Source organism: Giraffa tippelskirchi, chromosome 2 (assembly GCF_054371585.1).
Source record: "Giraffa tippelskirchi isolate mGirTip1 chromosome 2, T2T-mGirTip1v1.2.pri, whole genome shotgun sequence".
Classification (NCBI taxonomy): Eukaryota; Metazoa; Chordata; class Mammalia; order Artiodactyla; family Giraffidae; genus Giraffa; species Giraffa tippelskirchi.
The window spans coordinates 37,398,498-37,414,450 of record NC_137276.1 but is presented as its reverse complement, the minus strand read 5'-3'; the positions used below and the strand labels follow the sequence as shown (position 1 = coordinate 37,414,450).

At 39.1% G+C, this 15,953-nt stretch overlaps 1 protein-coding gene across 2 annotated transcripts in view; it reads left to right on the top strand.

Annotated features, from left to right (window-relative positions):
* Window positions 1-15,953, top strand: part of RPP30 (ribonuclease P/MRP subunit p30) — a 31,521-nt gene that overhangs the window by 7,729 nt on the left and 7,839 nt on the right. For both annotated transcript variants that reach the window (XR_014072810.1, XM_081555533.1), the window contains exons 5-7: window positions 216-287; window positions 6,100-6,189; window positions 15,473-15,589. Coding sequence is in view for 1 of the 2 variants with exons in the window: in XM_081555533.1 (XP_081411659.1) it covers window positions 216-287; window positions 6,100-6,189; window positions 15,473-15,589 (279 nt within the window). In the remaining variant the exon portion in view is untranslated. The remainder of the gene's footprint in view (window positions 1-215; window positions 288-6,099; window positions 6,190-15,472; window positions 15,590-15,953) is intronic.

The window sequence follows — 15,953 nt, the reverse complement described above, 5'->3', positions numbered from 1 at the left end:
AAGGAAAGATGACTGGTGAGATGGATGTTGATAATTAGAGTCTTATTGCTGAGAAAGTCTTTTCTGTCAACATACAAAGCAAAGCAAAAATGTCAATGGCGTATTATAAGTATTACAAGAGTCAAATATAGGTGCAACCAGGACACTAGTCAGAATCCCATATGCATTTGTTGTTGTGATGTTACTGTACAGTAACATTCTTTTCATTTTACTAGAGAGCAACTTCTTCAAGAGTCCGGCTGTATGATATTGTTGCAGTTTTTCCAAAGACAGAAAAACTTTTTCATGTAAGTAACAGTAAAAGAAAATAGTACTCATTATTTTACGTGAGAAGTCTGATGTTGTACCTTTGTAGATGACCTGTTTCATCTCATCTAGAAACACTGAGGATTTTTCGTTTATACGTGGAGTCCTGGAACTGCCCAAGGGTGTGTTTGGGTGGCCTATTTTGTTTTGTTTGTTCTGCTAGATATTTGATGGGTTGATATTAAGAGAGTCCATCAAGTTTTCCTCTTTTTTTAAAAAAAATAATTTTGTTTATTTTTTTACTTGTGGCTGTGCTGGGTCTTCTTTGCTCTGCAGACTTTTCTCTGATTGTGGGGCGGGGGGCTGCTTTTTATTGTATTGCATGGGCTTCTCTTTTAGGTGGCTTCTCTTGGTGGGGAGCTCTAGGGCAAGTAAGCTTCAGTAGTTGTGGCTCTCAGGTTTAGTTGCCTCGTGTCACATGGGATCTTCCCATATCAGGGATCAAACCTGTGTCTCCTGCATTAGCAAGCGGATTCTTTACCACTTCAGTTTCTGTCCTTGCTATTTGCTGCTGCCTGTTGCAGAAGAAAGGCACAAGATTCTACTGTGGCATAAAAGATCCTTCTCTGCTTAGCTTCTCCTTTGTGTGCTCTGAGGTGTGGTCCATATGCTAGCATGATCATGGTCTAGAAATCCTTGAGAATCAGCTATCTGCTGGTACTATTCCTTTTTGTTTAAGAGAACCTTTATGAATTTCTTTTTTCCTTTTCAAATGGCCATTTCTGTGACTTTTTATAAGGGAAAGTTGTTTAATGTATATGCTCATTTTGTCAGCTTGAGACAGAACACACTGGGCGTTGTTAGTGATCACAGGAAAAAAGAAATCAACTGTAACAATAGTTTTTCAGGAATATGTTTTATTGTGTAAAGTGAGATATAGCTGCTTTTAGAAATTTCAGAATGTTGACTTTGTCTAGGTTCAAGAAAAATAGCCATCTACCAAAAGTGTATCCACCAAAGAGATATTATGGAGCTGGTCTTTGATGTTTTAATTTTACAGCATAATCGATTTTTAAGTAGTCTGTTCTAAAATTATAAGATTTTCCCTAAGTTTATTCCAGTAGATGGAGCTGTTGACTAAGGAGACTCGTGCGTGATAAATTTAGTTTTTGAGGTACACTCACAATTTTCATTGTTTATATTAATGCAGGGAAACAGCACAAGTTAGCAATGAATTCCCCTTTTTTGGTGACTCCTTTTCTAATGCTCAGTTATAGTAATTCTCTAGAATTTCATTTCAGAAAAAAGGGAAGTAGGATCAAGTGGTTCTTAGGCATCAGAGACTCCTGTGGAACCTTTTAAAATCAGGCAGGCTCAGATCTCCACCGTGGGAGATTCTGACTAGGTAGGTTTGGGGTTGAGCTTGGGTGTCTGTTTTTTTAAGTTCCACATAGGATTCTGATTCAGTGTGGAAACCCTTAACAGAAACATGGATATGTCCAGATTTGTTAAACAGCAACTTAGTTTTTTTATTAAATATTAATTCAGTTATAATGTAGACTAAAAGTTGGTAGTGTACCTAATATTTTATTGCACTATTGTGTTTTGAATTGATTTTGAAGAACATACATCATACATTTCCATAGCCATTTACGTGATTAGAGAAAACAACAGCCCAGGGGGTAGTTGGGATGGATGCTTATTATTATCCCCATTTTGTAGAAGAGGAAATTGAAACTCAAGCTAAATGATTTGCTGTAAACCTCAAGTAGCATGTTATGGAACTAGGGCTAGGATTTTAGACTGCATTATAATTTGATTCAGTGAATTTATCTTACTGTTTTCCTCAGATTATTCTCAAATTTTAGGTCAGAAGTATGAACACATAATTCATGATGGTGGGTGGAAGAGTCAGAAATATTCTGGAAGATGGATAAAAGCTATAAATAACTGGCAGAGTATTTGTTTGGAATTGACTGTAGAAAACACAGTTTTTAAAATCAAAACATTTTTCCATATCTTACCTATTCTTTAAGATTCAGTTGAAGTTGGCACTCCTTGTTTTCTATAGAAAATCCATTTAAAAAGATTTTTCTTTTAATCGTAAAGCTTGAAATTGGGTCAGATGCAAGCAATTTGTTGCTTAACAGGTTATGTTCTATTAAGTGATTTTATTTGTTTGGTAAGTTGATTATTTAGAATGTAGGCAAGTGTCTCTGTAGATAGGATATTCTAAAACTAAGGTCTCTAAAATGAGTCATAAAAGCATTCCTAAACACACATTAACAATTAGTAATATGAAATCTAACCACCTTAAATAACGTTGTTTCCATGGGAATTAATACATACTAGTTTCCACTCAGAGTGTCTGAAAGATATCTTATAGATAAACCCTTTTCCTCCATAGTTACCCCAGGGGTTAAGGCAAAGATGAAAGGCTGTAAGCTGAGTCCATTGGCCAGGGCTTCTTGGGATAGGGGTGGCTTTAGAATGTGGAAGAGAGAGTTACATAGAAGTTTCAGGGGCTTCTGAGTTGGTTATTCCCATTAAGGATTTTTTTTTTAATTTTATTGAAGTATAGATGATTGTTGTGTTAATTTCTGCTGTGAAGCATAGTGATTCAATTACACATATATATTCTTCTTCATATTCTTTCCCATTGTTATTCCCATTTAGGACTGGACAGGGTGAGAATTCAGGCAGTTTAGTCCAGCGGCCTCCAATCTACTTTGAGTGTATACTATATCAATTTGAAAAAACACTGGTCCTACATCCCCAATATGTGTGTGTTTATTTTCTTTTAAATTATTTGATGTGTATATTTATTTTCTTTTAAATTATTTGCATGCTCCATTATATCAGTGTGCTTTATGAAATAATATACACACACTGAACAAAATATTTTAAGAGAAGGAATTAAAAATAAGTGAAAATTGAAGTTCTCTTTTCTTCCTGCTTCCAAAATCCATGCCTTACCCTTTGCAGAGCATTATTGTACTAACACCTGAGGCTCCTGAAAGGACAGCTCTTTCCAGGCTCCTTTGGTCTGGCTTCACTGGTGTCAGATTTGCCATGAAAATTTGTTAAAATGCAGGTGATTGGACCCTGCTTACTGAATTGATTGCTGGGAGTAGGGCCTGGTAATCTCCATTTTAAACAAATTCTTCACGGGAGGGTTTTTTTTTTTAACACGGGTTAGGTTGGGAGGATCCATTTATGGGCATCTCTTTTCACTGGCAAGCCTGGCTCTCCCTTGCATAAAACACCAGGATGTACCAACTTGACATCCATGAAAGGTTTGAGGGAGACTGAACCTTCTCCCTCTTATTCCCCTTGTTCCATAAAATCAAAGATAAGTGTATGTGTGTATGTACCATTTGGGAAATACCTTCCTTAAATCTTCATAGGAGTCCTTGGCCAGAGGAAGATTAAGAACAATTGATATGAATTCATATACAACCTGCCAGAACCACTATAATCAAATTCTTAATCACAACTATTTGGACATAATGTAATCATTTTTAGTGATTTAGAAAGTATTTCATTATAATGTGAACATTAGCTCTTATTTTATAGTTATCTAAGCTGAACATTTGGATTAATAGCTAAGTAACAAAAGAATTCAGTTTGAGACATTTTAAGTCTAAGGTGCCAAGTAGAGCTGTCCTTTGTAACTGAAAATTTATTATAATGTGTATATTTAAACCAACACAAGGGATTTTTAAAAAATTAACCCTGGGGAAAAAAGAGCAATACATAAGCAAGTAACCTAATTTAGCTTTACTCTGGGGAACAATGTTTCACAGGCTTTTAAGAAATGAATCAGCTTTTTGAAATGGAAAATAATTTGTGCTTGTAATAATAAATTCAAAGAGTGCAAAGAGGTATACACTGAAAAGTACACCATCCTCCTACTTAAAATGCCTTGTCCCTTTTCTTTAGAGGCAACCACAGCCAGAAGTTCTTGGGTTTCTTTACAGAAATATTTTTACCCAGTCCTTCTTTGTTGCCCTCTCCCTCTTTCCTGCCTGCCTTCCTGACACCTTGCTTTGTTCACCTGACAGTGTATCTTGGCGATGGTTCCATAATATCCTTTAGAGAGGTACCTCATTGCATATAAAGAGTCAGCATATTCTATTGTGTAAAGCAACCCGGTTTTTTTATGTAAAATTGAGGAATGTTTAGTTGTGTCTAGTCTTTTGTGATTGGTACTGCAGCAAATGTTCTTTTACTAATATCCTGAAGCATTTGTAGGGTATAGAGCTATAGAATACACTTCTGGTCTGTATAGGATACATTCCTATAGGTACTTCTGGTCTCTGTAGCATACCTTCCTATAAATGAAATTTGCTGATGTGTGCATGTAAAATCTTGATACCTATTGCTGAAATGCTTTTCAAGACTGTACTGATTTAAAAACCCTGTGAGTCCCTGTTTGTTTGTTCTTGTGTCACCTGTATATTACTAAACTTTATGATCTTTGCCAATCTGATAATGTAAAAATGGCAAACAGAAGCTGAATTTGTTTTAGTTTTACCTGCTATTCAGAGCTTTTCTCATCCATTCTCAGCAAATTTTCAATGACTTTTATTAGTTTAGACAGCTGTAGCAGTTGGGATGGGACAGGTCCTTTATGAGCCGAGTGTCTGCCAGAGCAGCATTACTTCCCAGGCTTACTAAGTTACTGTGACTGTCTTAAACCCAGGCAGCCTCCGATCACTCCCTGCTCCCTGGAACCCTGAGGTGGAGGTAGCAGTGAGTGGAGCAGGGATTCTGAAGAAAAAGTATAAGATGTGACAGTCCTGTCATTGCTGAAGGTCGAGCCTACCCTACAGGGCTTTGTCACCCCCTCTCGACCCATTTCTCTTGGTCATTGCCACTGGTGTTAGATTGCCAGCACAGCCACCCTGGCAGCTTGAATTTGTTCATCAAGCCTGACTATACCAGCATTGATAGTGAGGCTTATTTTTTGTCATAGTAGGGAAGAACCAATTTTTTTTATCTCTGTAAATCAACTAATGGCAAAATGAGAACCGGATATGCAGCTTCTGGCCTGCACTTTTAAGCTAGTAACCGCTCCTCAGCTTTATTTTCCTTCCCTGTTCTTCCTTTCATCCTCATTTCCTTATCAATTTATTTTGTCTTGCATGTATTTTTTTATAAGCAGTTTCAGATCTCTTTTGGAAGTAAATGCAGAGTGTCAACAGGTAATAGCAAAAATGAGAAGAAAGGAAAGGGAAATTAACAGTTGAAAAAAAATGCATTCAGAATCATTTGATTTACAATAGTTCTCCTTTGACCATTTGTGGAGATGCTTTGTTTCTATTAGCGTTTAACAAAATGCTGTTGGTAGTGCCACAAAGCGTTTCTTTGACCACTCAGTAGACTGATCGGACCCATAGACGTGGGACAGTTGTTGGCACAAAACTAAATAATTTCTGGAGAAAGTGGACCATGCATACATTCCTTTTAGCTTTTCTTTTTTCTTGGATATCAGAACAGTTTCCTTTTTCTGGAACAGTCTGAAGTAACCTTCCAGAAGTTGAGCCTCTCTTAGCAACCTCTCCTTGTGTAGCTGACCGTGGATTAGAGGGTCTCTGGACCATGTCTGTTGAGATGTTCTGTAGACATATCACCCTACTTCAGTTGGGTTACAGCTAAACCATTCAAACCAAATGTGAATGGCTAACCATTGGCTTTACAAAAGGACAGATGCATTTGAACACAGAACCCCACAGTGTCTATTGAGTGAGCCGTATCTATTTACATTTCTTTATATCACGTTTGACCCTACCCCATTCTTAACATATTCCAGTTTTGCTTTTGGTTTTACCTGTGTTTTCTTCTTGACAGGTTGCTTGTACACATTTAGATGTGGATTTAGTCTGCATAACTGTAACAGAGAAGCTACCATTTTACTTCAAAAGACCCCCTATTAACGTGGTAAGTGTCACACTTTGTTCTCTATGTGAATCTCTAGATGTGCATTAACATGCTGGAAAAGGGGCAGAGGAAACCGCTGTTTTTAGGGGGGGGAAATCAAAGGCTAGTAATAAATAGACAACTTAAAGGATTTTTTTGTGCAAGCTAAGTAAGGGTTGAAAGAAAGCTTAATATAAAAAACAACTAGTAAATTACCAAGGTGTGTTTGAAAGGCCTTAGAAACTCAATTGTGTGAAGGATATTTCCTAAGAGGATAGCTAATAATAATGGACACTTACAGTCTGCATGTTGCATATTAAGGAGACAGAGAAGCCAAGAAAGGAGGAGGGAAAAAATAGGGTTCTCATGGCAGCAGCAAATTGGAAAGGGGAGTGGGAGTGGCAGGGATAGGAGAGGGCAGGGAATGGAAAGCATAGCAGGCATAGTCTGTGCCCAGTTAAAATCTGCACTGAGGTGTGCTGGCTCACACAAAAACCCAGGGTTACTTTTTGTAATAACCAAAGAGAGTGACCCTGCGTTGTATTCCTTCCTCTGCTATAGAATCTTTCTTGTTACCTTTCTACATAATTTCTCATTTTCTTCTACTCGTTATCTTCCATCTGTCACACCTTTTTATAAGTCTTATTCTATCATGAAAGTGAGATTGCTTCACGTGGGGAGCTATAAGGTTGGCACAGCTGTCAACTGTTTGCACTGGTAATGGGATCCTGGGAGGAGTCAGGATGCTATTTTAGAACAGAGGCTTCTGAAGCTGTTCCCCATTCTCAAAAAGTGCTGTTGAAGGAGAAAAAAGGTGTAACAGTCTAGATTACATACCCAATCCTGTCAGAATTAGAAAATTAAAAATTTGTGGATTTTTTTTCAGGATAGGTAACTCCCCTATTCATTTGTCTCTGGAGAATCTTTTGTTTCCCTCTCTGCTGCTAAGGAATTGGCTTGATGCTGAGAATAGGGAGAGACGGTAAAGAGGAGAAAATTGATCTGTATGGAATGGAAAAATTGAATCTGGTGTGGAAAAAGTTTAAGATGGCTTACGTTCTACCCCTGAATGTATGCTACTAAAGCATTCAGGAGTAATATTTTGAAAAGTATTCAAAATTTTAAAGTTTTGTATTTAAAGGAAAAACTATAAAACAGCTCTTTGCTGATTAATAATGAGAATACTGCTGAACAGATATATAACAACACGCTCAAATCATTGTTTCCCCGCGTTCTTGCCAATACTTATAAACAAATGAGTAAACACTTTTAAAAAAAGGCCCTACATCATCACATTTTAGAATTGGCGATCTAATGTTGTTTTAACAGCTCACTTGTCAAAAGTGGTCAAATGAAGGCAAGGAGAACCTGTACAGCTCTTCAGACCCAGGGTTGGGACAGACCAGATTGATTTCCATTAAATGAGACCTCCGATGTGCCCCAGCTACCATGTTGAAAACTCAAACTAACAGAGTACCTGAGGTGATGACAGTCTCACTGGCCTCACATGTTGTTCCTCCCCTGAGGGAGCAGGCTTTGTCTCCAGAAGTTTGCCAAAGCTTTTTACCAGCTTCAGTTTGCCGTTCCAGTTTACATGTAAATGGCTCCCCGCAAAAGTTGCTCTTAAACTTACAACTCCTTTACTTTTCTCTTCACCCTGATGAACAAGGAAGGCCATTTTTTAGATGACTTTGCCTGAGTAAATCCACATACAATACTATGTTCTTGGTTGGGAGGAGACAGTGGCATGTGATGCTAAGGCCAAGTCCATGGAATGGACAGCAGTTCACGGCACTTAATTCTTCTCATCCCACAACAATGCTAAGCTACCCAGTGGCAGTTTGGGGGATGTCTTTCTATTAGTTTCTTATGAACATGCCCTACTGTTCAACCCAGATTGTAAGCTTCTAGGAAGCACCAGCCGTGTCATGGTCCTTTCTTAATTACCCCAATACCTTCTCTTTAATGAGTCCTCCCTAAAATTTTCAGTTGAACAAGTATACATCTAATTTCATATTGTCAGTGTACAACTTGGGGAACACAAGCAAATCCTGTAAGTCATTAATCCTTAGCTGGTTGTCAGGGCTCGGCAAGCAGCCTCCACAGTGAGAGGAGTGGGACAGTGGGGCGGCATGAGGAGGCGACACGCCAGGACAGCCCACCTTCCGATTCCATCTGTAAGTTCGGGAAGGTGCTATTTTTTGATGGATATTTTTGGCCACATTCCCACATTTTTCAGTATAAGAATTCTGAAAAGTAAAAATTTGACAAGTGAGACGGATATGCAGTATTTAACACAGTGTCTTCTTTTTTTAAAATCTGGTGTGAACATTTTACATATGTTGTTTAATAAAAACTAGATGATGGAGTGGAGGAAAGGCTGTGCGGTCTTATTTTTAGTCTTCATCTAGTGTATAAGCAGGCCGTGGTGTGAATTGGTCAGGAAACAGAAGAGTCCCTGTTAATTTCATTCACGTCTTTTTCATTTAAGAGAAACTGGAATTAAAAGTTAAATTAACTAAAATTAAATTAAAAGCTAGAAGCATATTGATACAATAAAAGTTATCGAGCTTGTTGTACAGGGTAAATAAAGAGTCAGTTCAGTTCAGTCGCTCAGTCGTGTCCGACTCTCTGCGACCCCATGAATTGCAGCACGCCAGGCCTCCCTGTCCATCACCAACTCCCGGAGTCTACCCAAACCCATGTTCATCGAGTCGGTGATGCCATCCAACTATCTCATCCTCTGTCGTCCCCTTCTCCTCCCACCCCCAATCCTACCCAGCATTAGAGTCTTTTCCAAATAAAGAGTAGGTGTATATTATTTATACCCGATAATTATACCTATTCTGGATTTGGAACTGTATGCTTAAAGTATGGAAATACATTCCTCATGAAAATGTAGATGATGTAGTGAATGTGGGGAACAGTTCAGTCTTGAGTCTTGGTCCTTGCATGCTCTTTTGGCCCTTAGAATGCATTTGTCTTTGACCATGATAAGTTGTTGGCTTGGTTTATAAGGATCACGGTATTGGGTACAAATCTTAGTTTGGATGGAGTGGTGGGAAAAAAAAAAGGAGCAGTAAGATATTTAATTCATTAGTCTTGACCTCCTGGCCATAAGCATGTGAGAATTATCAGCTCAGAAAGTTGGGATTTTAGGTCAAAGGGTACAGATTTTCACTTAGAAAAAGAACTGGTTCCAGGGCTCTAATATACATCATAGGCGACCGTAGTTAATAGTCCAGTATTGTAACTTAAAAGTAGTTGAGAGAAGATCCTAAGCAGACTCACCACAGGAAAAAAAAAAAAATGTTAGCTACATCAGGTGATGGTTGTGTTAATTATCTTGATCTTGGTAATCATTCTACACTGTAGAGCAACGGTCCCCAACCCTTTTGACATCAAGGACTGTTTTCTTGGAAGACAATTTTTCTATGGACTCGGGGCTTGAGGAAGGGGATAGATGTTTTCACTTTCACCCACCGCTCATCTCTTTCTGTGTGACTGGGTTCCTAACAGGCCATGTACTGCTTCTGGTCCATGGCCTGGGGACCCCTGATGTAGAGTATATGTATATCAAATGATCACATTATATACTTTAAATATATACATTATATTTTTCAATCATCCCTCAATACAGCTTTAAAAAAAGAAGTAAAAAAAGGTTGCAATTATGAAGGAGGGCCCAGGAGCTAAGACATACCAAAGCATTCCTTATATATAATTTTTAGCAGCTTTCATCCCTCTTGTTATCTTCACCACATGCTTAGGGCACCATAATGTCAGTTGTTAATTCCCTCTAGAATCTCCTACAAACCTCCTCTGAAGCCTAAGTAACTTGTAATAGAATCATTTTATCTTGTTATAGTTGGGTTTCAAGAAAGTTGAATTCAGCTCCTCTTCTTGGATAAACAAACGACCTCTGATAGTACATTTTAAGGTTTAAGCTCTCTCACACTTGCTCTCAGCCCACAGCTTTTAAGGTGGGGTATATGTGAATTCTCTCCATTATGCAGGTGGTGTAATTGAGACTCAGGTAGCTTGCATCTCACAACAGGTACACATCTCTCAAAGGTTAACTTGGGATTTGTACTCAAGCTTTGATTCTAAATCTGCTGTCATGTTTCTCTTGGGAAATGCTATTTAAAATTACAGCAGAGCTCTTTGTTAAGCACAGAGTAATTTCATATTTTAAAACATCTTTATGAATTCAAGTTTTGAGAAGAATTTTCTTTAAGCAACACCTATCTTCACCTTCCCTTTGATTTCTTTTTTTTAAACAGTGTTTTGCCATTCAACAACAGCTAAAAGTTTTTTTGAGCTATTTTCAATGATTGTATGTTTTATGCTCTCTTTGTGAAGTTTTCCCTTCAGCATTTTCTCTAACCCTAATCCATTTGTCTTCTTGGTCCAATTAGTCCCCAATGAGAGAAATCCAGTAAATAGTATCTGAAGCAGTGAGGTTGTTCCAGGAATCTTTCCATATATCCTTGAGTTGGGTGTGACTGCTCTATAAACTTTAGTTTTCATCACACATACTGTGAACCTAAATGTGTTAAGTACTTGATGGATCTAGTGCTTGGAGCAGTGCCAGCAAACTTGGCAGTATCAAAAAAAAAAACGTCTGTGTGGCAAAAAAAAAAAAAAATCTCCATCAGAAACAGTGGAAAGACTGATGACAGACTGGTGGAAATAGTTTCACTTATGTCATAGACAAATGGCTAGTCTCTTTAATATATAAAGAGCTCCTAGAAGTTGATAGGGCTTCCCCGATGGCTCAGACAGTAAAGAATCCGCCTGCAGTGCAGGAAACTTGGGTTGGAAAGATCCCCTGGAGAAGGGCATGGCAACCCACTCCAGTACTCTTGCCTGGAAAATCACCATGAACAGAGGAGCCTGGCAGACTACAGTCCACGGGGTCGCAAAGAGTCAGACATGACTGAGCGACTAAGCATGCATGCAGAAATTGATAAGCTTAAAAAAGAGAGATGTTTAATTCAAAACAATGGATTAAGAATATGAAAAAGACATTTCACAGGAAAGGAAATACAAATAGGCTGTTAACATATGAAAAGATGCTTAAATTCATCGTGCTAAGAGAAATTCACATAAAAAAATCACTTATCTGATTGGCACAAACCCAGAAGTTTGATGATACATGGTTGTAAGGCTGTGGGAAAGCAAGGATTCTCATACTTTGATTGTAACTGTGTAAGTGGAGGAATCCATTCCCTGTAGCTTAAATGGTAAAGAATCTGCCTGCGAGGCAGGAGACCAGGGACTGAGTTGGAAAGTTTTTCTGGAGAAGGGAATGGTAATCCACTCCAGTATTCTTGCCTGGAGAATTCCATGGACAGAGAAGCCTGGCGGGCTACAGTCTGTGGGGTTGCAAAGAGTTGGACATGACTGAGTGACTAACCGAGTCTAAATCAAAATTTTACATGTTTTACCCTCTGACCTAGTGTATTAGTTGCTTGGGGTAACATAATAAAGTACCACAAATGGGGTGGCTTAAACTAACAGAAATGCATCAGCTCACAGTTCTGGAATCTCAGCTCACAGAGACTGGAAGTCTGAAATCAAGACATTATGGGGTTATGCTCCCTCTGAGACCAGTAGGGGGATCCTTCTTTGTCTCTTCCTAGCTTTTTGTGATTTGCTGGCAATCTTTGGTGGTCGTTGGCCTGCAGTTGCATAGCTCTGATTTCTGTCTCTGTCTTTACAGCGTGTCTCTGTGTCTTCACGTGGTCATCATCTTATAAGGACACCAATCATACTGGAGTAGGAGTCTGCCCTATTCCAGTATGACTTCATTTTAATTTACATCTATAGTGACCCTGTTTCCAAATAAGGTTACATCCTAAATACTGAATATTAGGACTTCAACATAACCTTTAATAAGAGACACAATTCAACCCGTAATACCCAGCAATCCCACTTTAGTGTTTATTCTACAGATACATTGGAACAACTCAAAACTATCAGAGGCTTGGTTAAGCATGCCATACTTCTGCAATGCAGTACTGCAGCTCTAAAGCAGTGCTGAAGTTAGGTACTGACATGGAAAACCTTTCCAGTCAGAACCACAATGTAGTAGGCTATCTTTGCAGTAAGAAAGAGGAAAACAGATGTTCATATTTGCTTATATTTGTATGAAGAAACTTTGGGAAAAGACATAAGAAATTAATAAAAGTGATTATGGGAGGTGGGGTGGGGCAAACAGGAGCAGAAATACAATTAAGACTTTTTATTGCTTTCTTGTGTTACTTGGTATGTGAATCATATGAACAAGTTACCTGTCTCAAAGAATGATACTCTAAGAGTGTCATCCTTTGCAATTCAGTAAAGAACTAATTTTTATGAAATAAATGGGGAATCTGTATTTTGTCCCAGTAATCAACCCCCTATTTTCTTTCTCTCTTCTTTTTCTTAAGCTTTGCTTTAGTTCTTGGAATTTTACCACCACTATCTCTTTTCACATGTCACACACCTGCTCTTGGTTTGTAGCATCGTTATGACTGTTATTTCTCATTAGTAAAGAATTATCTGCTTATTCCAGAACCTTTGGTCAGAGATGCAAACAAAAGCTAATCAAGCAGGCACTGGCATTCTTTATGAAAAGGCTGTTATGAACAATCAGTTGATGAGCTTAAGGCAATTTACATTAAAATGGTCTTGGAAGCAGGAGCGCAGGTAATGAGTCTGTATTTCATCTATCTAAAATTTTTAAATAAAGTGTTATGAAAGAAGTGTTCACAGCCTTCAGTAGCACATTATCTTCAGTTTCTGAGTTTTCTTTCCATTTTAAAAGTGAATTTGATTAATGTACTAAGATCAGAATCAGAACTTTTTTCTTAAAAAATAATTAAGTGGATAATTGTGTCCATTTAACCCTCTCCACGCCCCCAAAAATAAGTTTTTATTTTGCTCTGGTCCCCAAGGGGGGCGGCAGGTGGGGGAAGTAGCAAGAATACTTTGGGACCTGGTCACTTAGTTCTATGTGTCACCTGCATCTTTTATTTCTCCTCTTCTCCATCTTACTGACCTGTGTTTTAGTTCAGCACCTAGAGGGATGAGGAAAAGAAGTACATGTAAATAAGCCTCTTTGGCTGATTAGTAGTTTTGGTTAGAGAGATAGCCAGGGAGATAGCTGAGAATATGGCTGAAAGACATGATTTGGTTTATCTGTGAATTTCAATTTGCCAAGTTAACCCTGGTTTCTTTTATGATGGCTAATCCATAGTGAACAGCATTATCGTATGACCTCTATTCCATAAGCTACTGTTTATTCCCTCAGAATATTAATATATTAAATGCTTTTTATATCAAAGAACAGCTCTGTGTTACAGAGAAGTATCATAATACCAGCTTCCAAATGTCCAAACTAGACAGAGAGAATGGGGTATATCTTTGTGCCACAAAGAATATCATAACAGACATCATTCCCAGATAAAATCAACACAAGACAAAGAATTGGGGGCAGGAAGAAGCTGTCTGAAAAAGGGAAAGGGGGAGGTTGCAGTGTGGGAAACAGCGTGCAAATGCTAATTAAACTAGGATCAGATACATAGGAAAGCTAAAATAAAATCTGGGCACCTCAAGGCAGGAAGAAAAGGGAAGGGAAGATGAGGGGATGGAAGAAAAGAAGTCTGTATTCAGAAGACAGATTTTTTGCATTCCTTGTTACACTCAGGACTAGACCTCCAGCCGTTCCTGCTGGATAGGTCCCAGCCCATATACCTCCTGGTCTTTGCCTGCTTTACTTACTTTGTTCCTTCAAGAGACCACTGCAGCCATTGTGACTCCAATCAACACCTCCATGAGAAAATCCTTAGATGCTCTGTGTGGCTGCTAAGATTAATTCTGTCTCTGTTCTGAACACCTGCACTGCTGGCCCTTCCCATCCTCTTCTAGGCTCCACTCCCACCACACGGCTCTCCTCATTCTCTACCCACCAGCCTTTGACCTTCTCCCCACGCCCCACCACTCCCTCCAACCCTGGAGCCTCTTCATATACCCCCAACCCCCCACCCCGCACCCCACCCCCTTTCCCCCGACCCCCACCCCCACCCCCCCGGCCTTGTCCAAGTGCTTCTCTCTTCCACTCTGTAACTGATTAAGTCCTTCCTCACCTACACCTCGACTTCTTGACATTACTTAGCACAGTGGAAGTTTTTAATTTTTGTGTAATTATTTGATGCTCTCCCCCACTAAACTGGAAGTTTTTAGAAGAGAAGAACCATGTAAGCTTTTGCTCACCATTCCCATGCACAGCTGGCTTGAAACCCCTCTCTGGTAAATGGATGAAGATGCAAATCACTCATTAGGGAAGCCGAATAGTATAGTGGTGGATTTAGTCCCATTGCCACTTCTTTGAGGCTAAACAATCAGCTGATGAGCTTAAGGCAGTTTACGTTAAAATGGTCTTGGACGCAGGAGCCCAGGTAATGAGTCTGTATTTCATCTATCTAAATTTTTTAAATAAGGTGTTACCTGTGGATACCTGTGGATTCCACCCTATTAAGAACACCTTAAACAAGAAAGTTTCTTTTTCTCATGTAGGAGGTCAAGCTTGCAAGCTGGGCAAGATTGTCAGGGATGCAGGCGGCTTTCACTGTTTTTCCTGGGCATTCATGAGCCCCGCTTAAGATACTGACTCCATTAGTAAAGAAAATGGGGAGATCAGAGTGGGACAGTTAGCTGTCTCTGCCATAGCGCTTTCTAGGCATTGTGGATGTTGAATAAATACATAAGACTCTCAGCACAGTGCCTGGCACATAGCACTTCTTGGCTGTTTGTGTTTCTTCCTTCAGCATATGCATACTAAATCACTTTACCCTAGATGCGTTCTACTCCTGTTCTTAGGATGTTTTTGAGTTCTTCATTTTTTGTCTCTTCATTCTTGGATCAAATTAGTTGGTTTACTACATTTGCAAACAGTCTACCCTGCATGTAGGGAACACGTCTCCGATTTCCTTTTGATAATTCATGGAGCAGTAGCCCTTCTGCCACACCACTGGGACGTGGCTCTCCTCAGCCTCTTGATGACTCCTGTTTATATAAAGTCAGCTTCCCCACAGCTCAGATAAACTCTGTTGATCAAGTAGAGCCAAAGATCTTTTTTCTCCCATGGATGGTGCCATCCGGGCACAAATACGCCTTTTTTCAAAGCTATACCTGGACATGCAGGAGTTAGGCGAGGAGGGCCAGGGTGAGGAAGGAGATGAGAGGGAAGTTCAGTGAAAATGAAGTAAGACAGTGTGTGTTAGCCTTGACAGTTTTATTGTCTTTGTTTCCTATGAAGGCAATTGACCGAGGAGTGGGCTTTGAACTTCTCTATAGCCCTGCTATCAAAGATGCCACAATGAGAAGGTACACAATTTCCAACGCCCTCAATTTGATGCAGGTCTGCAAAGGAAAGGTATGGTTCCATAATTTTAGGATGTTTTTCAAATCTGATTGTTTAGTACTAATATACTGGGGTTTTCCAGCTGATCCTTAGAGCAAAAAGTTCTCAAGGCCCAAGAACAAATTCTCCCATTTCAAAAGACTCTGCAGGGTTTAAGAGAAAGAAAAATACCCTAGGGAACAATAACATGAAGGGAGGAAGATGTGTTGAAAGTCTTTATCTTTCAGTAAAGAATTGGCCATTTACCTACTGTGAAAGAATAGTCTGGAGAGCAATTATTTGTCATCATTGAGTTGAATTAAGGTTACATGCCCTTTTCAATTAGTTTTTTAAACTCGTCTTTCCTAAGATCTGTTGGGAAGGCCTGTTCTGTTTC